This window comes from Abramis brama, assembly GCF_963993115.1.
Source record: "Abramis brama genome assembly, chromosome: 12".
In the NCBI taxonomy this organism is placed as follows: domain Eukaryota; kingdom Metazoa; phylum Chordata; class Actinopteri; order Cypriniformes; family Leuciscidae; genus Abramis; species Abramis brama.
Genome location: NC_139974.1, coordinates 4,823,201 through 4,848,439, shown reverse-complemented (window position 1 = coordinate 4,848,439; position 25,239 = coordinate 4,823,201). Strand labels below are relative to the sequence as shown.

Here is a 25,239-nt window from a genome sequence, read left to right as displayed (position 1 = left end):
ATATTTTTATGAAAAACCATGAAATAGAAAGTTCAAAAGCGCAGCATTTATTTAAATTATAATCTTTTGTAACATTAAACATGTCTTTACTGTCACTTATGATCAATTTAATGCTTCATTGTTGAATAAACGTATTCATTTCTTTCAACAACAACAACAAAAAAACAACAACTTTTGACCCCAATCATAGAAAAGGTAGTGATCATTTTTTACAGATTGTTCCTGAAATGATTCTGCACTGAAAAAAAAGCCTTTGCTGTAATTTCAGGGCAAACACACAAATATAAATATTGAATATTGAATACATTTTTAGCTATATCAGTTTTCTGTGTTAATAAATCACAATGACTGCAGGTAATTTTAAATATGATATCAGTCCAGGTGTCTTTAGATCTGGTGTCATCAGTATGAACATCTGCTGTTTGAGTCACAGCTTTAAACAGGGCTTTTATCAGACACATGTGTGTGGCGGTGTGTGTGGCCAAGCGTGCGTCCGCTGAAATGACTCACTCATTGCCTGAGCACCTTTACAGGTGAGTGAGATCATAAGCTCCGCCCACACGGTGTGTCTGCGAGCAGGGGGGCGGAGTCACACAGGTGATGGCATGCGCCAATGCAGGACTTCAAAGTAGGTCATCTGAACCTGCAAGTGTGTGAGTGTGTACAAAGTTGAACACAATTTTGTAAAAAGTACTTTTACAGTACTTACAGTGTATTTACCTAAGAAAGTACTGGGTAATATAAGGTAACTAGCGGTAGGTTCAGTGTTATTACCCAGTTATTGCAATTACTATAATAAGCATAAAGTATGTACATGGGGAACAGGACTGTAAAATAAAGTGCTACCGAAATGAGAATATGTAAACTAAACACTATTAGTTGTAATGTAGAAGCTGCTTTGAAACGATAAGTATTGTGAAAAGGGCTATACAAATACATGTGAATTGAATTGAATGTTAGCTATTTTAAAAAGAGAACAAGTCTTTTGATTCTTTTCCCAACCCAACTTCCTTTCCTCAACATCAACACGAGAAAGAAAGCTGTGCGGAAGCCATTTAACGGGTCAAAATCCATGGAAATGTAAGAAATATCAGTGCTCAGACACACACTGACCCCAGTACATGACAACGGTACAATGCTATCGACGTAACCATGTTGAAACTGCCCACAGGCATCCAAACCCAGGACGAAATGTTCCGGAACATGTTCACTAAAATATACTAAATCCATTAGCAACTGAAACTCAGACACACACACACACACACACACACACAACGCTTCCATCCCTGAACGACCTTCAGCGGAGAGAACGCCGCCTGTCTCGGGCCTCAGAGACTCTGACTGATGATTGGTCATTTCACCCGCTCTCCCGTAGAGTGAAGGATGCTGGGACGCCGCAGGAGCCTCCCGTCAATCACCAGACCACGGGAAGGGAAACGCATGGATTATCTGCACTCAGACGGACACGTGGGGTCCAAAACATGACCTCTGACCTCTTAATCAAGGTCAGTTTTCGCTGTTACTTAACCGGAATTGGCATTCCAAAATAAAACGTCTGAACATTCCAAAAATACTCCCCAGTCTGACCACAAATAATTCAATCCGGAACAAACATGGAACGTTTCCCAAACATTCCCTAATCACTCCAAAACAAGCGCGGCTATCAGATCGAGCCTGCGCCGCTTCTCCCTGCAAATGTGTTTAGAGAAAGCAACGTTAATAGGATTTTCCTGCAGTTGTGTAATTCCACGGAAAAACACCTACATTAACAAACACCAGGCCAGATGCGGCTGGGAAAAATGATAGCGATGCAAACGATAACAAATAGTTTATCTGCTGCGTCCCGTGTTCCTCTCGAGCCTTTCCAAAATCAGCCTGCGTCTCTCGGGGGAGTTAATGCACTGAAGAACGAGTACGAACACACTGAACACACACTGCATTTCAATGTCAGCTATGCACACAGATTTTGGCCATAAAAGCCTTGTCTGCTCATGGAAAAAATATATTTTTATAATCAAGCTGGCAGTGAGAGCGTTACGTAACAGAAGAACGAAAGAGGTGAATGTGCTTCGGGAACATTGTGAACGTTTCTCACAGGATCTGCAGGCACATACTAATAATAAAATCATAAGTAAAGTATGCTTTCAGAGCATGTGATGATGAATGTGGTCATAAAATGTCAGTTTGGCGTCATAATGCCATCATATTTGACCACAGAATGATGAGACTGACCAATCAGAGTAAAGTATTTCAGATGTAATGAGGGTTCAGTGCTCACCCAGAACCATCAGCTAAACCAGATTATATCATAACCACATCAGATTACAGTACAGCCTTCCTGTTGGAAAACCCCATCCCTCGTTCTCCGGGATATGACAGCATCATCCGATCTCCACCAAACCATCCAAGCCTCTCCCTGCTTTATTGTTTCTCTCGCGCTTACGTTTATGCATTTTACAGACGCTTTTCTTCAAAGCATCTTGCATTGCATTCAGTGTGTGCATTTTATAAAGTGCTCCAGTTCTTCAGCTCCTGAAAACGTTCTTTTCCAAACATGTTCCTTTTTGACCATCAACTGATGTAACGTTTGATCTCCTGGTTTGCACAGAAAAAACGTGTGAAAATAACAGTGTTAAATGTAATCTTTAGCAAGTCACATTAATATTGTTTTTTTAATAATTATATTAATATTAATTATTTTGTATATATAAATATACATACATGCATATATTTAAGAAATAGTTGCTTATAAATACTGATATATATATAAAATTTGTATTATAAATAAATATAAATATTTTAGATATAAATAACACATTTTTCTTAAATATTTACACGCATGTGTGTGTATTTATATATACAAAATAATTATGCACAGTACACACACATATATTATGTAAACACAAACTTTTATTTTGGATGCGATTAATCGCGATTAATCGTTTCACAGCCCTGAAAATGGTCAGTTTGAATCGTAATGATATTTCACAATTTTACTGTTTTTACTGTATTTTTGATCAAATAAATGCAGCCTTGGTGAGCAGAAGAGACTTCACGTGTATCTTTTTTTTTTTTTTTTGGAGCAATTTCCCCCCCCCAGCTGATGAGGGAGGACACGCGCAGGTGTGTTAGACTGCAGGCGTCAGTAATGACAGTTATCAAGCAGAAGTGTGTGTTTAAGCAGCGTCTCCACCTCGGCTGAGGTCGGTTCTCACGCTGGGTGGAGATCCAGTCCCGAGACCTCGCTGACGCAGAGCACAGAGGAAAGCCAAGGAGAGAGGAAGCACTCTGTGTTCCTTTCCTGTGTTTCTGCACAGAGAGTGTGTGATCGAGTACGATAGTGTGCGCTGCTTTGTTTCCTTAATTATGCCAAAAAGTTGCACAGAAAACTCCCATGTTCCTGGAAAAACCAAAGACCACGATCTTTACTCTAAACAATGAAACAGGACCAAAACACCCAAAACACACCCCAAACACACACACAAACTCCACCTTATGTCGCAGCACGACCCTTGGTCTCTATACGGGATCCGGAAAAGGAAATCCCATTATATAACTCTGGAAATGATTTGATTACAAAAGCTGCATAAAGATCCCTTTAGGAAATAGATGTACAGTATGAACGAATGTGTGTGTCCAGACTTCACTCTGGCTTACGTAAGGCCTCTCTGGAGTCTGTGATAAAACATAAGCTCATGAACAGGGAAAAGAAACAATGCAACACTTCTGTCCAATATAAACATGAGCTGGATTATGTCAATACATTTTTTTTTGGCATTTTTGCAGCCGACAATGTGCGTAATGGAAGGCGAGGAGTGCCACTTAACTATAAAATGAAGGAATCAATAATCAATTTGTTGATTCATGATTAATTTTAATACTCACTGCCTGATGTGGCCTATAATGCAGTTCTAAAATTCTAGATATCAGGGCAAAAAATGCCTCTGTATGATCTTTTGTCTCCTATTTATGTCATGATATTATAGAACAACCATCTCATACTCTAAAAAAGTACTTTTGTACTTTTGTTTATTAGACAAAAACGAATAAAACATAAAACATAACAAAATTACTTAAACTTAAATTAAAACGGAAAATGAAAATATAAATATAAAAGCGAATTCAAAATATTAATAAATACTATAATAGTATATACATTTTACTAAAATAACACTGTAATTGAAAACAATTTATCAGTTTATTATTTATTGTTACATTGTATTCTACTTGATTTCTTCCTTCAATTGCATGGTGCCTCACCATGGCAACTGTGGCTCAATGACAGGAAGTGAGATCGCCACACCTTCAGCGGTGTGATTAGTGACCGCTAGTGACACCAGATCACCAATCCTGAACGATCACTTCTGATCACCACTCAGAAGTGAACACAGCAGAGAGTGAGCCTGTCTGAGGGGTAGTTCACTCAGAAGTGAACACAGCAGAGAGTAAGCCTGTCTGAGGGGTAGTTCACTCAGAAGTGAGCACAGCAGAGAGTGAGCCTGTCTGAGGGGTAGTTCACTCAGAAGTGAGCACAGCAGAGAGTGAGCCTGTCTGAGGGGTAGTTCACTCAGAAGTGAACACAGCAGAGAGTGAGCCCGTCTGAGGGGTAGTTCACTCAGAAGTGAGCACAGCAGAGAGTGAGCCTGTCTGAGGGGTAGTTCACTCAGAAGTGAACACAGCAGAGAGTGAGCCTGTCTGAGGGGTAGTTCACTCAGAAGTGAACACAGCAGAGGATGAGCCTGTCTGAGGGGTAGTTCACTCAGAAGTGAGCACAGCAGAGGATGAGCCTGTCTGAGGGGTAGTTCACTCAGAAGTGAACACAGCAGAGAGTGAGCCTGTCTGAGGGGTAGTTCACTCAGAAGTGAACACAGCAGAGGATGAGCCTGTCTGAGGGGTAGTTCACTCAGAAGTGAGCACAGCAGAGGATGAGCCTGTCTGAGGGGTAGTTCACTCAGAAGTGAACACAGCAGAGAGTGAGCCTGTCTGAGGGGTAGTTCACTCAGAAGTGAACACAGCAGAGAGTGAGCCTGTCTGAGGGGTAGTTCACTCAGAAGTGAACACAGCAGAGAGTGAGCCTGTCTGAGGGGTAGTTCACTCAGAAGTGAGCACAGCAGAGAGTGAGCCTGTCTGAGGGGTAGTTCACTCAGAAGTGAGCACAGCAGAGAGTGAGCCTGTCTGAGGGGTAGTTCACTCAGAAGTGAGCACAGCAGAGGATGAGCCTGTCTGAGGGGTAGTTCACTCAGAAGTGAACACAGCAGAGAGTGAGCCTGTCTGAGGGGTAGTTCACTCAGAAGTGAACACAGCAGAGAGTGAGCCTGTCTGAGGGGTAGTTCACTCAGAAGTGAACACAGCAGAGAGTGAGCCTGTCTGAGGGGTAGTTCACTCAGAAGTGAGCACAGCAGAGGATGAGCCTGTCTGAGGGGTAGTTCACTCAGAAGTGAACACAGCAGAGGATGAGCCTGTCTGAGGGGTAGTTCACTCAGAAGTGAGCACAGCAGAGGATGAGCCTGTCTGAGGGGTAGTTCACTCAGAAGTGAACACAGCAGAGAGTGAGCCTGTCTGAGGGGTAGTTCACTCAGAAGTGAACACAGCAGAGAGTGAGCCTGTCTGAGGGGTAGTTCACTCAGAAGTGAACACAGCAGAGAGTGAGCCTGTCTGAGGGGTAGTTCACTCAGAAGTGAGCACAGCAGAGAGTGAGCCTGTCTGAGGGGTAGTTCACTCAGAAGTGAGCACAGCAGAGAGTGAGCCTGTCTGAGGGGTAGTTCACTCAGAAGTGAACACAGCAGAGAGTGAGCCTGTCTGAGGGGTAGTTCACTCAGAAGTGAACACAGCAGAGAGTGAGCCTGTCTGAGGGGTAGTTCACTCAGAAGTGAGCACAGCAGAGAGTGAGCCTGTCTGAGGGGTAGTTCACTCAGAAGTGAGCACAGCAGAGAGTGAGCCTGTCTGAGGGGTAGTTCACTCAGAAGTGAACACAGCAGAGAGTGAGCCTGTCTGAGGGGTAGTTCACTCAGAAGTGAACACAGCAGAGAGTGAGCCTGTCTGAGGGGTAGTTCACTCAGAAGTGAACACAGCAGAGAGTGAGCCTGTCTGAGGGGTAGTTCACTCAGAAGTGAGCACAGCAGAGAGTGAGCCTGTCTGAGGGGTAGTTCACTCAGAAGTGAGCACAGCAGAGAGTGAGCCTGTCTGAGGGGTAGTTCACTCAGAAGTGAACACAGCAGAGAGTGAGCCTGTCTGAGGGGTAGTTCACTCAGAAGTGAGCACAGCAGAGAGTGAGCCTGTCTGAGGGGTAGTTCACTCAGAAGTGAGCACAGCAGAGAGTGAGCCTGTCTGAGGGGTAGTTCACTCAGAAGTGAACACAGCAGAGAGTGAGCCTGTCTGAGGGGTAGTTCACTCAGAAGTGAACACAGTGTTAATCACTTCAGAGGGACTCACAAACTGAGCTCCATCCTCACAGACGCTGTCAGTGAGCTTTACGTTACGCTAGGATTCACTAAACACTCTCACACGGGTCAAACACACACATCAGAGCAGACGTGAAGAGCCAACAACCATCTCATACTCTTAAAACAAAGCTTCTTCCAGGATTTATCCCTGCTGGAGATATGGAAAGTTTTGCTGTTGGCTTTTCAGTACATGTTCTTTGAGACTAATAATCAATTTGACTAATATTTTTTTCCCCAGTGCCACTGTACGTTCACAGATAAACTGACTTTAGTAGTGAGAAATGTGTAGCATTTTAATCTTAACAGTTAGTTAGGCATAACTCCAAAAAAAGAAAGAAATATATGTTGAAATTATTTATTTTTGGAAAATAAATGTGCATTAAAACAATGGTGTAAATAATAATAATATATATATAGCATATTCATATTAATTTTATTGCAAATAAATATCAATTATTTATTTTGCAAAACAAATTTATATGAATACATTTGTTTAAATAATAACAACAACAATAATAATATAACTGTACCATATTATATTTATTATTATTTTGATTATTATTAATGATAATAATAATAATATTGTAATTATTTTATTTTGCAATGTAAATTTGTAAATAATATTAATAATAACAATATTAATAATATAACTGTATCTAATTATAGATATTAATAGTAAAATATTATTAATTATTATTATATATTTATACTGCAGTCTAATTATTATTTAGCTATAATGGTGCCAAAATCCTAAAAATTAAAAATGATCAGAGACTTAAATATGAAAATTATCGGTCAATCTATATGGTTTACTTTATGTAACTTAAAATTGCTCTCCTGTGACTTCATCTTGTTTGAGTCTTTATTTACAAGAGTGCATTACCCATGAGCTTTAGAAGACGGGACTCTGACAGTGTTTTAAAAACACTTCAACAAGTGGATATGGTGACCTCCTAATCTGATCCCTGACCTGCTGTTGCTATGCCGACAGACGCAGGTCAGAGCGAGCGCTGGTCTACCTGTGCGGAGCGGTCCGGGAGCCGGTAGTTCTGGTTCTGAAGGAAGCGATACCCGTCTTTGGCCAGCCGCTGGACCATCTCCAGGCGGGAGAAGTCATCTGGAGCTCGGAGAGAGCAGACGCCCGCCTGCTGGAGAACCGGAGGCAGAGAAAACAGATACTTTAATCCACAACCCCACGACATCACACACACACACTCCAGATCGAGTCCAGACACGGCCGGGGACTACTGTGTGTGATCCATGCTCTCCTTCATCCTGACTGTGGGAAGTTTCCTCTGGAAGAAACTCTAAACGCATGTGAGAGTGTGTTTGAAAGAGAGAGAGGGGCGTGTCTGTGTGGCTCCACCCATAAAGAGGCGGGGCTAGAGGAATGACTGCATATACAGTACATTCAATCATACTTTGTATTAAAATTAATTGCCACTAGGGAATTCCTTAAGGGATTGAAAAGTTTGAGGGTAGTAAGATTTTTTTTAATGTTTTTGAGTAATATTTGTTCAAAGATACAGTAAAAGAGTTTATTCCTGTGATCAAAGCTGAATTTTCAGCATCATTACTCCAGTCTTCAGTGTCACATGATCCTTCAGAAATCATTCTAATATGATGATTTGCTGCTCAAGGAACATTTATGATTATTATCAATGTTGAAAACAGTCGTGCTGCTTCATATTTTTGTTGAAACATTTATTTTAGAATTTTTTGATGAACAGAAAATTCATAAGAACAGAAAATATAATTATTTTGTCACTTTTGATCAGTTTATTGCTTCCTTGCTGAATAAAAGTATTTCAACAGTATAAAAGTATTTCAATAAAATAAATAATTACTGACCCTAAACTTATTTTATTCCACAGAATCACAAGAAAAAAAAGTCTAAATCACCAGAAAAAAGTCTAATAAGTCACAAGAAAAGAAGTCAGATTTGAGAGAAAAGAAGTCAGATTTGAGAGAAAAGAAGTCAGATTTGCAAGATGTAAACTTGCAATAAAATGGCAAATTCTGCCAATACTCTTTTACTAGTTTTCTTCCGTGGCAGAGAGCAGCTTCCTCAGAAAGCAGATGTACTGAGAAAGAACAATGGTCTTTTTGAAGCACACATGTGCACTATCACGAACAGATAAAGGCTTCCCTGAACACACCAGCGCTCACTAGCGAGGGACAGTCAGTTATCATCAGAGTTATTTACTCAGCGCTGTGTTTGGATTGGCTGAAACCACGCCGTGTGTTTCCTCTGAGGTAAACCACCGTCCCACAATACCCCTGACACACAAAACCATCCCAGACCGGCGCGGGCAGGACCAAAGCAAAACACACACACACACACACACTCCGCTGTAAAAACATCTCTGCCATTCAATACAACAGAGACGGAAAAAGCGCGAGCTGGTGCTCGTCCTCATGAATATGACATGATAAACTCTGCGCTCCTTTAGCCCAGTTACACTGAGGTAATCGTGAAGCTCAAATATTCATTCTCAAAGATCATGTGACCAAACACACACTCCCACACAGTAATTAGGGGAGCAGCTACTTCAAAGAGGAAGTTTAAGATCTAACCCATGATAATTAGTTGTGTTAGCTAAAGGAGTCATGTTAGCTCTCATACTCGAAATAAACCCAAAGCCTGAAGCCAGACACAAACACTCCAGTATTAGTGTTGCACTTCATCGCTACTGAAGACAACTTTCATTTGCATTCATGTTTTCTGACTCAAATTTTTCCTTCCCTTTTCTGTGAAAATGGAAACTCAAGAGTTTATCTGAAATGCACTGCAATACTGCATGAAAGTGAAAACTCATTATGCATTTAAAAACAGATCAAATGAATCAAAAAATATAATTAAACAAAAATAATAATAAATTGTAAAAAAATAATAATTACGATACATTAACTAACGAATTAATACAGCAATATAATAGCTGTTTCTGTGGCATTTAAACCTAAAATAATAAAAAATAATAATAATTTGAATATTCTAATAAACAATATAATAATAACATTAATATCTTTGCATAAAATGTAAAAAATGAATGCAATAATAGAAAATTAAAACACAAGGGTTTAACTGGAACAATGCATGAAAATAAAAAAATAATATTGAAAAATAAAATTATAATATAATTTAATGAATTAGTTGCATTCATAATTAATTATTTATTTATTAAAAATTAAATAAAATAATTAAATACATTTATTAACAATACAATTATTTTTACATAATACTTAATATGACAATAACAATAGCACACAATAATACCCTTGTGCATCCCCAAGAACATGAAAACTTTAAATTTAATTAATAAAATTATGAATAAAAAAAACTAATTTAAACTAATTGTTTCAACATAATATTTAATATCGCAATAATCATACCAATAATATCTGTGTGTAAACTGTAAAGAAGTAATGCAACAGCACAATAGCCACAACATTCATCTCATACTATAAGAAAGCGCATGAATCGCATTATAATACTTCAGTTCTGTAAGACATACTGAAGGTGTCGGGAAAGCAAGTATATCCTGCAAACGGGCTCGCATGGCAAAGCATGACTCGTATTGTCTTCAGCGAATGTATATTGAGTTTGAGACTACAACTGAATCTGTAGAGCTGACAGACGAAACTAAAGACGGCAGGAAGATAAAGAGGGCTGTTATTACCTTGACTGTAATTATGAGCTAATGAGCGTCCAGACTCTGGGTTGATGGAAACCACAGAGGAGAACTAATCAGATCTTACCCTGCTTCACTACACACACACACACACACACACACACATGCAATGTTTCCCTGTGAACTTCATTAGGTTGATATGGTGATGCAAACCAACCACAACACTCTCAACGAACTTCCTGTCGGACAACAACACATCAGACGTTACACAAGACCATTAGAGCGTTCTCCTGGGTGTGTGTGGCCACTGAGATCCGACCCATGAATCATTTAGATCTGGAGAAAGAGGTTTCCTCCGTCTGAAGATGCCGACGGGCCTCGACTGCTGCCCACTCCCTCACACATGCTTTATGAAAAAAACATGATCGCACATGTAATCTGGTGTCTCTTCAAACATGGCAGCGAATGTCTGAACGAGAATATAACCGTGTGAAAAGCGAAACGTCAATCTGTGACCCTTTGAATCTCCTTTCGTAGGTTATTTTACAGTAAAAACGGTAATATTGTGAAATATTAGTACAATTTACAAACAGCAAAAAGTGTTTTTTAACATTGATGATAATCATAAATGTTTCTTGAGCATCAAATCATCATATTAGAGTGATTTCTGAAGGATCATGTGACACTGAAGACTGGAGTAATGATGCTGAAAATTCAGCTTTGATCACAGGAATAAATTACATTTTAAAATATATTCACATAGAAAAACGTTATTTTAAATTGTAATAATATATCACAATAATAATGTGTTTAATGTAATATTGATCAAATAAATGCAGCTATGGTGAGCAGTAGAGCACATTGCTATGATTAAGCATGCTGCTATTTATTTTAACACGTTGCTAGCATGAATTAGCATGTTGCTAACATTTGCTAGCATGATTTCGGCCCTTAAAGGGTTAGTTCACCCAAAAATAAAAATTCTGTCAGTAATTACTCTCCCTCATGTTGTTCGTTCATCTTCAGAACACAAATGAAGATATTTTTGATGAAATCTGAGAGCTGTCTCACTCCTCCATAGGCTTCTCTGTTATCGAAACTTGCCGGCCCAGAAAAGTTAGTAAAGACAATGTTTAAAATAGTCCAAGTGACTACAGTGGCTCAACCATGAGTTTATCAAGCGACGAGAATACTTTTTGTGCGCAAAAAAAAAAAAAAAAAATAACGACTTTATTCAACTATTTATTTTCCTCTGTGTGTGCCTCTGAGTGAGTTCACGTAGTGTAACAGCGCAGCGCTTCTGGGTTGTACGTCAGAACGGAGGCTCACTATTGGCCAGCATCACACGCATGACCAGCGTCGGCCAATAGTGAGCCTCCGTTCTGACGTACAACCCAGAAGCACTGCGCTGTTACACAAAAGTATTCTCGTCGCTTGATAAACTCATGGTTGAGCCACTATAGTCACTTGGACTATTTTAAACATTGTCTTTACTAACTTTTCTGGGCCGGCAAGTTTCGATCCCAGAGAAGCCTATGGAGGAGTGAGACAGCTCTCAGATTTAATCAAAAATATCTTCATTTGTGTTCTGAAGATGAACGAAAGTCTTACGGGGTTGGAACAACATGAGGGAGAGTAATTACTGACAGAATTTTCATTTTTGGGTGAACTAACCCTTTAATTTTCCTACACAGCTGTGATGGTTTCATGTAATAAATAATAAAATAATTTAAACTCAATATTAATATTACATGTCCACAGCTACTTCACATCAGGGTTTATTTTGAGACGATGAGAGGTGCGGGTGTGACGGCAGAACCCGGAAGTCTAACTCAAAATATGTTGTAGAACAAAACGTCAAAGTATTGTCAAGTTATGTTCACCACAGGCTCTATTTTACACATGAATCGAACACCCCATTATAAAACCACAAAGTAAAATCTGAAAGGAACCAGCGGTGAATTAGCCGACGTCACTCCTGCACCTCTCTACATCCCTTATGTGCTTTTTACTGAGAAAATCTAGTACATTATTAATGATACTGTTCATTTATCTGCCTGTTACTTTTAATTTATGACTCATGGCACGCTGTATTATGTATGATGGGAATGCCTGTTGCATTATATATGGTAGCATGTTAAAATGGAGCATGCTGAATAAAAAGCAACCAAACAAACAAATGTGATTCATCAGTCGCTATATTGTCATATACAATATACGCCATACAGAACCAACGTCTGCCTCCGTTTTCCATGTAATTCTAGCATGGAAAAACATCAGGGGCTTTACTGAGGCTAAAAATGGCCAACAAGCAACGATAGACTGTCCACGGAAAAACATAGTTAAAGCCGTTGCGAGCAATTCCTGTGCAATCATAAAAATAATGAAAATGATGTACTTTGACCATGTCTAAAGTGATGGTATAAGTAGCCTAAAGCAGCTTGTTTATGTATGTATGTATTTATGGTAAAGATTTAGATTGGGAAAAACGGCATCTTTAAAGGAATTCAGATAAATGTGTGTGTGTGTTTGAGTGTGTGTGTGTGTGTGTGTGTGTATGTGTATGTGAGAGTGTGTAGTGAGAGTGTGTATGTGTGCGTGAGTGTGTTTATGTGTCTATGTGTTTGTGTGTGTGTGCGTCTGTGTGTGCGTGTGTGTGTGTGTGTGTTAGCATGTGCGTCTGTGTGCGTGTGTGTATGTTTGCGTGAGTGTGTATGTGCGTGTGTGTGTGTATGTGAGTGTGTGTATGTGTGCGTGAGTGTGTCTATGTGTGTGTGTGTTTATGTGTGTGTGTGCTAGCATGTGCGTCTGTGTGCGTGTCGGTGTGTGTGTGTGTGTGTGTGTATGTGAGCGTGTGTATGTAAGAGTGGGCATGTGTGTGTGTGTGTGTGTGTATGTGTTTATGTGTGTGTGTGTGTGCTAGCATGTGCGTCTGTGTGTGTGTGTGTGTGTGTGCTAGCATGTGCGTCTGTGTGTGTGTGTGTGTGTGTGTGTGTGTGTGTGTTAGCGTCAGTGTGCATGTGTGTGTGTTCACCTTGCTTTTGTCTTCAGTGGGTTTCGGGGCTTCTTGTGGAGAAATGTCTGTTGTCTCTGAGCTTTCGTCTTCTGACACTAAAGTAAGAGCAGCACAAATGTGAAAACACAAATACATTCACAACGCATTGACCATCAGATCAACTATGCAAATCTTGCTGTAAAATCGTATCTAAAAAAATAACATCAAAGGTTCATATCATGAATAATTGTAAACCTTCTGAAATAAAGTAGTTGTTGTACTACAAAAACACAGTTTCAGAACTGAAAAAGACTGAAAATAACTACAAAACCAGCTTGTATTAAAAATGAAAAACACATGAATAAACATTAACATCCCCTTTACACACCAGCAATGACTTTTTGATGATCAGCATCCTCTGTTACTAAAGCCCAGAGCATCACAAACTATATGCACATTTCATATACAAACTCGTTAGCCAATCACAACACAGGATGATTCTTAAGGCGGAGCAGGAAAAAAACATTTTAATTGTAAGGATCAGAGAAATGGTGGAAAAAAATAAAAACTATTAATTATGGGAGCAAAAAACTTGACAAAGCAGTCAGAAAAACAGTCAGATGATCCCTGTATGAATATAAAAGCGTCTTACTTGATTTCTTGGCTTTTCTTGCGAGAGCAGCAGCGAGTTCATTCTGCACCTGTAGAAAAACACATCAGTTTTTGACTGTAATCCGGTTAAAGCACAAGAGTACAGCGTCTTTACTTTATTCTACATGCAAATGAGCTCATCTTTCACCCGCAGCGAGAACAGAAACCAGACGATGAGCCTGTGTGTGTGAGTGTGTGAAGATCTCTAGAGCACAGCAAATCCACGGCTGTTAAAAACACAAAAAGAATCCCAAAGCAGCCAGACTCAGACAGCAGAGACTCATGGGATAGCGGAGGACAGCTGTGTGGATTCGCCTCGTTTGGAGACTGATTCAACATTTACAGTAAAGAGGCAATTGCCTCTATGTTTAGTGACACACTCAGGCCTTCCAGTTTGATCTTTAGCCACTAATACACACAGTCTACTGGCTGTTTTTATGTGTTTAATGTCTCAGTTTATATAAAATATGTTGATTTCATATCTGTATGGCTGCTTTAAAAGGTTTCACCCAGACCTTTTCATCAATGTAGCTTATAAAACACTTAAAAATAAAGATTGCAAAGTTCACTTTTGGGTTCAACTAAGAACTTTTCTTAAAAGAACCATTTTTTCTTAGTGTGAAGAACATTTTAACAATCTAAAGAACCTTTTGTGGACTGGAAAGTTTCCACGGATGTTAAAGGATCTTCATGGAACCTTAAGATGCCAATAAAGAAGCTTTATTTTGAAAGTGAAGGCGAAAATTTTAATTTGCAATGTTTTCTGGGAAATGCGTTATGATGTTTATGGTTACCGGTGTATTTAATTTACTGACGTACAAAATAATTGAAAACATCTCCTTTTACGTTTCACAATTAGAACATTTCAAGTTATTCTGAATTTTAAAAAAGCGAGACAGATGTATTATGTGCAAATTATGTCAAACACTTTCACACATTAAAAAATAACATAAAAAAAAATAGATAACCTCAGCAAAATAACAATAGGGAAGAGTAATGAAAAAGTAACTAAAACGAGAAATTTTCCCTATTGACAGTATTTTCAATAATGATAAACAATGTAAAGCACTGTAATATATTACTTTTTAGAATTTCACAAAAATCTGTAATCAATGAGCAATTTGTAACCAAAATATGTATTTGAATATATTTTTTTAAATATTATGTTTTACTATTTATATATATATATATAGAGAGAGAGAGAGAGAGAGAGAGATTACATTTTAATTTTATTTTTCAAGTTAATACATTATATATATATATATATATACATATATACACTGTAAAAAAATTCTAACCCTCCCAAATCAAAAATTTCAAGTGACCGATAACATCTAAATTTTTCAATTGGCCCAAGTGAAATTCTTGTTGCAATAGTCTGTTAACATTGGCTCAATGAGAAATAATACGTCAGACTAATTGAAAAATTTAGATGTTATCGGTCACTTGAAATTTTTGACTTGGGGATGTAATTTTTTTTTTACAGTGTATATACTGTATATATATATATATAGTAAAACGTGTATTAAAATATTTGTAGAACTATAAAAATAAAATGTAATATATATATATATATATATATATATAGTAAAACATATAAACATAAGTAAAACATATAATATTTTAAAAAATAAACATAAGTAAGACATATAATATTTTTAAAAATATATTCAAATACATATTTTAAAAAAAAATAGTTTTATAGAAAAATTTATAGATAAATGTACATTTCATGACTTAAGATTTTTTTTTAAATCCCATGATATTTTCAAAATTCTAAAGTTAAGATTTCCAGGTAGAAATCCTGGAAGCCCTGAATAACGTAAAACGCCCGACAGCGATGGTGAGCCGTGGCGGGACTATATGCAGGTGTTTGTTGGAGAGCGAGCGCTTAGTTAAATGGATGGTTTCTCTGTCCGCTGGTGTCAGACGAGTGTCCGTGTGATGGATGAGATTCTTTCAGGCTGGAGTGGATATTTACACACACCAGGGGACTGAAGACATGGAGTCGGGGATCTGGCACAAGGGTCAGCAAACACACACACACACTTACCGTGGACGTGAGTCTCTCCAGAGCCTTCATCTGGAGAATCTCACTGCAGATATCACGCTTTCTGTCGGGGTCTTCCTCGGGTCTGCAAGAGAACACACACACTTGATAAAACACCTCTGAAGTGACAATGCAAGGCTGTCTCGTGAGAGCTGACCTCTGTGACAGTGATGTTCTGTAAGACAAGAAGCAGAAGTCATGTTCAAAACAGGCCCCGTCCCAAATGGCGCACTTGATGTGTGTCCCAGCTTTCAGAAGTGCCCTCGACACACAACTGTGGCCAGTGTGCACTGATGTGGATTCCTACTGACAGGCTAAACGCTGTTATCACACCAGATTGAGGACTTGAAGGAAGACGATGGCAAGGGCATCATTTGGGACATGAATACTAGTGTACTACACTGGAAAAACTGGTGTAGAAACAGTTTTTACTCGTAATTTACTAGTAAATTTGCACTACGGAAAGTGACACATTGAAATAAACATGATATTTTCAAGTACAGAGTATTTTCTTGTAAAACACACTCCAATAATATTTGTTTACAACTTTAAAAATCATTTTTTTACAGTGTACCTATCTGTGAATACTAGTGTAATGTATAGTGTGCAATATAAAGAAACTTTCCGTGATGAATATTATATATTGTGCATGTATATTCAGAGAGTGCATCCTGTTAATGTGCTTTTTAATCCATTTATGTGTAAAAATACCTATATTGTTGGCAATATGATCAAATAATCAATCAGGAAATGGTCGTTTTAAAAAATGTGGTTGATTTTGCTTAACTCGCCATTTTGGAAATGGAAGGTCAAGTCAGGTGCAATGCATTATGGGATGCAGTAACTCATGCAGTGTGCTCTGGTTACATACTGCACTTTTTGGCAAATGTTGTAATGTATGTCTATGGTATTCCATGCATGCCAACAGAAAACGCACATACTGTGCACAGTTTACATATTGCATACTGGAAGAAAAAAAATAGTATGCCATCATTCCAAGCACACTCAAAGCCCTCTCTGCTCTCCACTGCCTCCTGCTGGTGGTGCACTGCATTACACATGATACTCCAAAACACACATCACGCTCAGACTGTGCTTTTGGCATGTGGTATAGGAAGTTTAAAAAGCATGCATGCAAAAATAAGCCATTTTTAATGCTCAAATCCCCACCCCACACTTACACTTCAAAATAAAAATAATTTTTGAAGGCTAAGGGTTCTTGAGTTACTATACTGTTCTTTAATAATTGAATTAAAGCTCTTGATTTTTCATTATATGTTCTTCAGAACATTTTACCGTTACTAAATAGTGTTTATGCATAAGCTATAGGGCTCTTTGGGGATTTCAAAAGTACATTTTTAGAGCAGATTGTGCATGCATAAACCACAACATGAGCAGAACAAACTGAAAACTGCTATAATCTGGGACAAAACAGTTGTGAAGAGGAAATCTCCAGCACATCCTTCCATATCACGCAGCTTAAACTGGGCCAGTGAGTTTGAGAAGTGGGCCAAAGTTTCCCTCCTTCTCCTGCACCGTCAGTCCATTCATCACACGACGCATCTCTCCTCCTCGTCTCTCTCTCTCTACCTCCACGAGTGATTCGTAATGACGGCGACTTCTAAATGAGTCAGGCACGCTTGCACGAGAGGACAATTCACACACACACATGCATGCGAACACAGACACGCACACATATACACACTCAAATGCACACAGGCAAATGTAGACATAACACACACACATACTGTACGCAAATGCACGCTCATTCAGCCCACAGAACCATTACTAGTTTCACCAGAGATGAAGATAAAATTCAAATAACATGCAAATGAGCCGTGCCGCACGAGGTGTGTGTGTGTGTGTGTGTGCGTGTGGGTGGGTGGGTGGCAGAAAGAGAGGCTGTATCCAAACAATCTTGGCTAAAAGCCGTCCTCTTCCTGTAGCTTCAGGGCTTTTTGAGACCAGCACCACACAAATCAACAGAAACCACAATCACATTCACACAAAACCACACAAAAGTCAGACTCATTTCACCATCTTTTTTTACATGTTGCATCTTTCGCTCTGGTATATAATAAAAGTCATGTGTGCCAAAAACATTACAACAGTGTCAATAACTAAATTGTTTCTACAGAATAATAACCTAACCAGTCTAGTCAATACTGTAACTACACAGATGTAAATAAACATTATTGGAGCAGGTTTTACAAGACAACACTATTTCAGTCTTTCCACGTTAGAATTTTTAGTTCGAATTATTAATTTCAGTTTCTTTGTAATCAATTGTGAAATTTAATAGCAATATCTCAGTGAATATTTAGATACTTTTCCCCAGTGTAACAACCATTCAGAAATACTTTGGGGAAAATGATCTCTTTTATGATCTCTTTATGAACATTTTGAAGCGTCAAACTGGTAGTTGCGTATCTGTCAACGGAGGGACAGAAATTTCTCAGATTTCATCAACAAGATCTTCATTTGTGTTCTGAAGATGAACGAAAGTCTTACGGGTTTGGAACGAGACATGAAGATGAGTAAATAATGACAGAATTTACATTTTTGGGCGAACTATCCCTTTAATTCATGAGTCTGATCCAAATCGATTCCTTGAGTGTTATTGATGATTCATTAAAGCAATGCTCATAAGAGTGATTCGTGGATGAATCGAACTGCACTGGTCGTGATGTCTGTGTTTTCTGCATGCAGTCAGTGACAGCACAATAAAAAGACATGTTGCCTATTCATTTTTCTTTCTCATTATTCTGCAGTATCCAGTATTTTTTCCTCATCACGTTCAGTTCAGAATGCAATCTCAGTCAGAACTCGGGCAAACTAGAATTTCTTCTGCCGTGAGGCTGTACGGGGTAATATCAGCAAACTTGCATGAGTTTCTTTTTTTCGTTTGATCTCATTTGGTTGGCTATTGCGTGAGGATCTCATTTCTGGTTTAATACACTCTCGGATGAGGAACGAGGGGGCGAAGAGATTCTGGCTGATTGGGGTCGAAGCGAAGCTCTGTGAAGCCGAACGGGATCAAACAGCTCGCCCGTCTGGTGTCACCGAGGCCAAACCGTGTCACTTCCAATTCCGTCAGCGAGGGGGAAAACGCTGCCGTGGACACGGGACGCCATCCCATGTTCACCTTCCTGAAAATGACATCAGCTGTCCGTTCAAATTGAATCTTGCGGTTCACATCTCTCTGCGATATCAGCCTCGTCCTTCACTGCTAACAGAACGGCCTGAATCAAATCTCGCCGCAGACACACTTGAAGCGATGAAAGCATTAGAGGATGGACACGTTCTCAATCCCATCATCTTTCGCAAAGACATGTTTAAGCCAATCAAAAGCTTTAATCTACACACAGCTTAGTTCAATCGAATTGAGGTTGAGTGAATGACCCAAACGCTGGCCACGGGTTTGTTCTGATCGGGTCGTGGACTACAGGGGAAAACAATGTTGAATGTGAGCTTATCTTCTTCTAAAAAGGACACACATCTTTTGTTTTTGATGTCAAAGGCCTCGAGTCCTGGAGCTAAACTGGGATTTTGAAGGAGGAGGGGAACAGAAATCATCCACCTGAACCTCTTTAATAAAATACTCACCTGTGGAAACTCTTTTATGATAGTAATATACAGAGATACAACACCATTCAAAAGTTTGGGGTCGATAAGATTTTTTAATGTTTTATTTTTAAAGAAGTCTCTTATGCTCATCAAGGCTGTATTTATTAAAAAATACAGCAAAAATAGTCATATTAAGAAATATTACTCCAGATTTCAGTGTCACATGATCTGATATGATGATTTGATGCTCGAGAAACATTTCTGATTATTATCAATGTTGGAAACAGTCGTGCCGCTTCATATATTTGTGGAAACCCTGATACATTTTTCAGGCATCTTTGATGAATTCTCTGAAATATAATCTTTTGTAACATTATAAATGCCACTTTTGATCAATTTGATGCATCCTTGATGAATAAGAGTGAGTGTTTTCAACTGTTTTCAACATTGATAATAAGAAAAGGTTTTCCAAAAATAATCTTACTGAACCCAAACTTTTGATCAGCTTATATAACTTTAACAAAATCAAACAAATGATCAATAACATGATTAGCAAAGATGTTGTCTCTGTACAAAAAATAAATACCCCTCTAGAGCTCATATACATGAGCCTATATACTCTCACACAAAGCAAACACACACACATTTTATTTCCTGCTTCCTGAGAAGGATTTGTGGTTAAACAGGATTAACAAGGAAAAACCAAATCAAAAGGTCAAGAGAACTGTAACGATCACCAGCTGGAGTGCCCTTGAGAGCCACCAGAGGGCACTCCACATAGGACTCTCCTATTCACTCACAAACTACAGTTCCCATAACTCACTGCCTGGACTCATCATCACTTATCACTGATCACATTCACCTGTACCTCTTTCACTGATTGCATTCACCTGTCTCATCCTGTTAGTCTGTCTATTTATACCACGTTCATTCATTCACTCACCGCGAAGTCTTGTTGTACTGTTAGTCTGCATTTCCGAGCATTTTCCCTGGTTTCTTGTCTGGTTTTTGAATTTCTCGCCCTGGTCCCTGGATTACTCTCTTGCCTCTGGTCCCTGCCTGTTTTGTTAGTTTGTTTCTTTATTTGTTTGTTTGGACTGCCTACCTGTGTTTTGACCCTTTGCCAGTACTTTGGATTACGCCTTTGGATTACCCCTTCAATAAAAGCTGCACTTGGATCTCTACCTTCGAGCCTCGGAGCAGTTCATGACAGAAGACTTCGCCACACCCAGATCCAGCAGCTATGACCTCCAGGAATGCAGCAGTACAGATCTCGCCTGATCTTCCCAGCATGAGCCGGGAGTTCGCTGGACAGATCGCAGCCTTGGCCCTGGATAGCCTCGATCTGTTCCAGTATACCTGGGGGTTTGTTCCTCTCGCTGCCTCTTGTTCTCTGGGGGACGAGGCAATTAAGTTGTGTTACCGGCTGGGGGCTAAGGAGGTCGACCCGAGGGAGCTCCCCGATCTCTCCGGTCTGGATTGGAGAGAGGCACTCTCCAGATGTCTGGAGAGCTTCCTTCCGTGGCACGCCATGTCACCGTCTGCCCTTCACGCCAGTCCAGCCGAGCCTGCACTTCACGCCAGATCTGCCGAAGCCAAGGCAGTAAGCGTCATGCCCGCCGCGCCTGAGACAGCAGGCGACATGCCCGCCAAGCTAGAGCCTTCACCGCTGGTCCCGTCCAGCACAGAGCCCTCTTCACCGCTGGTCCCGTCCAGCTCAGAGCCCTCTTCGCAGCTGGTCCCGCCCAGCTCAGAGCCCTCTTCGCTGCTGGTTCCGTCCAGTTCAGAGCCCTCTTCATCGCTGGTCCTAACCAGCTCAGAGTCCTCTTCGCCGCTGGTCCTACCCAGCCCAAAGCCCTCGCCGCCGCTGGTCCCGTCAAGCTCAGAGTGCGCTTCTGCTGATCCAGAGACTGTTCACGTCGCTTCTGCTGATCCAGAGACTGTTCACGTCGCTTCTGCCGATCCAGAGAGTGAGCTTCACGTCACTTCTGCTGATCCAGAGACTGTTCACGTCACTTCTGCCGATCCAGAGACTGAGCTTCACGTCACTTCTGCCGATCCAGAGATTGAGCTTCACGTCACTTCTGCCGATCCAGAGACTGAGCTTCACGTCACTTCTGCCGATCCAGAGACTGAGCTTCACGTCACTTCTGCCGATCCAGAGACTGAGCTTCACGTCACTTCTGCCGATCCAGAGACTGAGCTTCACGTCACGTCCGCCCGTCAAGTGTCTCGTCCCGCCGAGACTGAATCTGTTCCTGAGCCTGAATCTGATCTTGATACTGAGCCTGAATCTGTTCCTCTTCTTCTTCCCACGCCTGTGTCTTCGGACAAGATGGCCGACTCCACGCCTGTGTCTTTGGACAAGATGGCCGACTCCACGCCTGTGTCTCAGGACAAAATGGTCTCCGCCGAACCAGTGTCTCCGGACAAGATGGTCTCCGCCGAACCAGTGTCTCCAGACAAGATGGTCGCCGCCGCCGAGCAAGTGTCTCGGGACAAGATGGTCTCCGCCGAGCCAGTGTCCTCAGCAGAGTTACCCTCTACAGAGATGGCTGCCGACATGCCTTTCCCTGAGCCGGTGTCTGTTCCAGTTCCTGAGCTGGAGCCAGTGTCTGTGTCTGTGTCTGTTCCAGTTCCTGTGTCTGTGTCTGTTCCAGTTCCTGAGCCAGTGTCTGTGTCTGTTCCTGAGTCGGTGGTGCCAGTTCCAGTGCCAGCTCCGGTGGTACCAGTTCCGGTGGTGCCAGTTCCAGTTCCTCCACCGTGGCCGCCCGAGGGGTCTTCACCGCCGTGGCCGCCCGAGGGGTCTTCACCGCCGTGGCCGCCCGAGGGGTCTTCACCGCCGTGGCCGCCCGAGGGGTCTTCACCGCCGTGGCCACCCGAGGGGTCTTCACCGCCGTGGCCGCCCGAGGGGTCTTCACCGCCGTGGCCACCCGAGGGGTCTTCTCCGCCCAGGCCGCCTGAATGGTCATCTCCGCCCTGGCCGCCTGAGGGTTCGTCTCCTCCTTGGCCGCCTGAATGGTCGTCTCCGCCCTGGCCGCCTGAAGGTTCGTCTCCTCCCTGGCCGCCTGAAGGGTTGTCTCCCCCCTGGTCGCCTGCACAGCCTGCTCCACCCTGGTCATCTGCACAGCCTGATCCGCCCTGGCCTCCCATCCTGCTGCAGTATCCAGGTCCTCTGCCGCTCCACGGGCCTGGCCCTCCATCCCACCCCCGGGTCCGCCTCCGCTCCACCTCCCTCCTGGACAGTTTAGGAGCGTCTGGAATCCGCTCCTTAAAGGGGGGGCTATGTAACGATCACCAGCTGGAGTGCCCTTGAGAGCCACCAGAGGGCACTCCACATAGGACTCTCCTATTCACTCACAAACTACAGTTCCCATAACTCACTGCCTGGACTCATCATCACTTATCACTGATCACATTCACCTGTACCTCTTTCACTGATTGCATTCACCTGTCTCATCCTGTTAGTCTGTCTATTTATACCACGTTCATTCATTCACTCACCGCGAAGTCTTGTTGTACTGTTAGTCTGCATTTCCGAGCATTTTCCCTGGTTTCTTGTCTGGTTTTTGAATTTCTCGCCCTGGTCCCTGGATTACTCTCTTGCCTCTGGTCCCTGCCTGTTTTGTTAGTTTGTTTCTTTATTTGTTTGTTTGGACTGCCTACCTGTGTTTTGACCCTTTGCCAGTACTTTGGATTACGCCTTTGGATTACCCCTTCAATAAAAGCTGCACTTGGATCTCTACCTTCGAGCCTCGGAGCAGTTCATGACAAGAACAATCGTTTTCCTGATGCATCCGAATCAAACAGACGGACACATGGAGACTAGTGCACTGCACAGTATATATAATGCATACTATTTCTGTAAATAATACATGATATGAGACAATGACAACTATCTGAATACTGCACGTTTATCCTGGATCTCTGTGCATATAGAAATTTACATACTGCACACAATATACAGTACATACGGCAAACTTAACATGAGTAGTACAGAAGCATTCTTCTGTACATATTGACTGACTGAGCAAATTAACAGACAGAGTTAGCGTGTCACATGCATGTTGGCTGTACTTACGGACTGACGACCCTGAACTGGACGTAGGGGACGAGCTGCAGAAGAAGACGGACACCGTTCTGCCATTCCTCCTCGTTGCGAAACTCACAGCCCTGAGCGTCGCACTCCTCAAACGAGAACTGATAGTACGTGTTCGAGTCTTCAAAGACCAGCCGCTGGTCCACTGAAGGGAAGACAGAGGGATTTTCAGCAGGCAATGCAAAAATATATTTTAAACTATTATTGCAGGACGTTTTATAAGAAAATACTATTTCAGTTTTTCTACTTCAGAATTTCAATGTTTTTTTTGTAATTAATTGTTACATTTAATAGCAATTTCTGTGAAAATTAAGAAAGTGAAAATCCATCCAATTTTTTTTCAGTGTATGTGTCACGGTTCTGTTTAGTTAGTTTAATTTTCATGGATTTTAAGGGTACTTTTACACGACAACTATATGCTTAAAACTGAGAAGTTTTTCCTTTGAGTTTTCCGCGCACATTGCCAAAACGATCCACATTCACACGAATCTGCGAAAACGACTAAAAACGCTGTATTCTGCTGCCAGGCCAGTAGATGGCGATGAAACACTAGATCGAACACGTAATACGCATGTGCATGATGTCATCATCTTCAAAGATTCGCATTTTTGTTGTATATGGAGACCGTTTTCAAAAACTTGCACTTTGAAACACGTTTTCAAAAGTTTGCATTTTTAGGCACCAAAAAACGCTGTTGTCGTGTAAACGAACGGCCAAAATGCATAAAAAGATTTACGTTTTTAGTTGAAAACGGTACCGTGTTTGCTATTTTCAGTCACATGTGTTCCTTTGGTCAGTTTCCCGCCACTCTTTAGTTGTCATGGAGATTAATTTATCATCACGGGTGTTTGTCATTATTTCCCTCATTTGTTTGTATTTAAGTTGCAGCCTTTTCAGTGTTCATTTGTCGGGTCACGTCTATGTTAGAGGTTGTTTTGTTTGCCCTTCGAAGTGGATTATTAAAGACTTTTGAAACTTGATCATCTTCTTGTTCTTCCTTCAACCATGTGCGAGTATGATGTGTGTGTGGTTGATATAGAGCCGTTCCAAGTTTATAGTCCTACGGAATTACAATTTTCCCAGTGGAATTTGTAAAATGATTCCCTAAAAAACCCATTAGAAATTCCAGAGGGAATCCACGGGGAATGAGCCTTCTGGGGTGACCTACAAATTTTCATCACGGCTGAACAACTCAGTTTGATATCAAAGTTGATTCTTCACACTTTACAGTGTTAGGGATACAGTATTTCACGCAGTGTGTTCTATACTGCACTCTATGCCATGTTACAGGAAATTCTATACATTCTTAGACAGAAAGTTTCAGTAGGGTTCATTATAAAACCCTAGAGTTCTTGACTAAATTCTATAGAACCCTTTATGCAAAAAAGATTGTATGGTCAGTATATAAGGAAAATGTCTTAAATGATTGCTTAATACCATCATTTTAATGGGTAATTTAAATTTTTTTCTACTGATAAAGTATGTTTACGAGCTGCTTAATTCATAAAATGATGAACCCTTAATTCAAAAAATGAAATAACCCTATGGTGCTGTTCGGTCATTTTTGATCGATCATGGACATGATTCGAAAAGGTTAAATAGTCCTGAAAATGAAAGTCACACTTGTACTGTTCATGGTCAAAAATGGCCATTGGAAATGAATGGGAAACGAATTTCATCAAGTGGAAACGTGTGGTACTGCGCCCAAACAAAATCTTACTGAATACTTAGTTCATTTTTTTGAGATATCAACTTTAGATTTATGGCTTTGATTTTCCTCAACGTTTTAGAATAAAACATGG

At 40.7% G+C, this 25,239-nt stretch overlaps 1 protein-coding gene across 1 annotated transcript in view; it reads right to left on the bottom strand.

The window, feature by feature from the left end:
* Positions 1-25,239, bottom strand: part of rapgef5a (Rap guanine nucleotide exchange factor (GEF) 5a) — a 64,571-nt gene that overhangs the window by 21,841 nt on the left and 17,491 nt on the right. The window contains exons 5-9 of the mRNA XM_084130703.1: positions 23,420-23,582; positions 15,775-15,856; positions 13,723-13,771; positions 13,110-13,186; positions 7,463-7,591 (exon numbers count right to left, since the gene is read on the bottom strand). Of these exons, the coding sequence (XP_083986829.1) occupies positions 7,463-7,591; positions 13,110-13,186; positions 13,723-13,771; positions 15,775-15,856; positions 23,420-23,582 (500 nt within the window). The remainder of the gene's footprint in view (positions 1-7,462; positions 7,592-13,109; positions 13,187-13,722; positions 13,772-15,774; positions 15,857-23,419; positions 23,583-25,239) is intronic.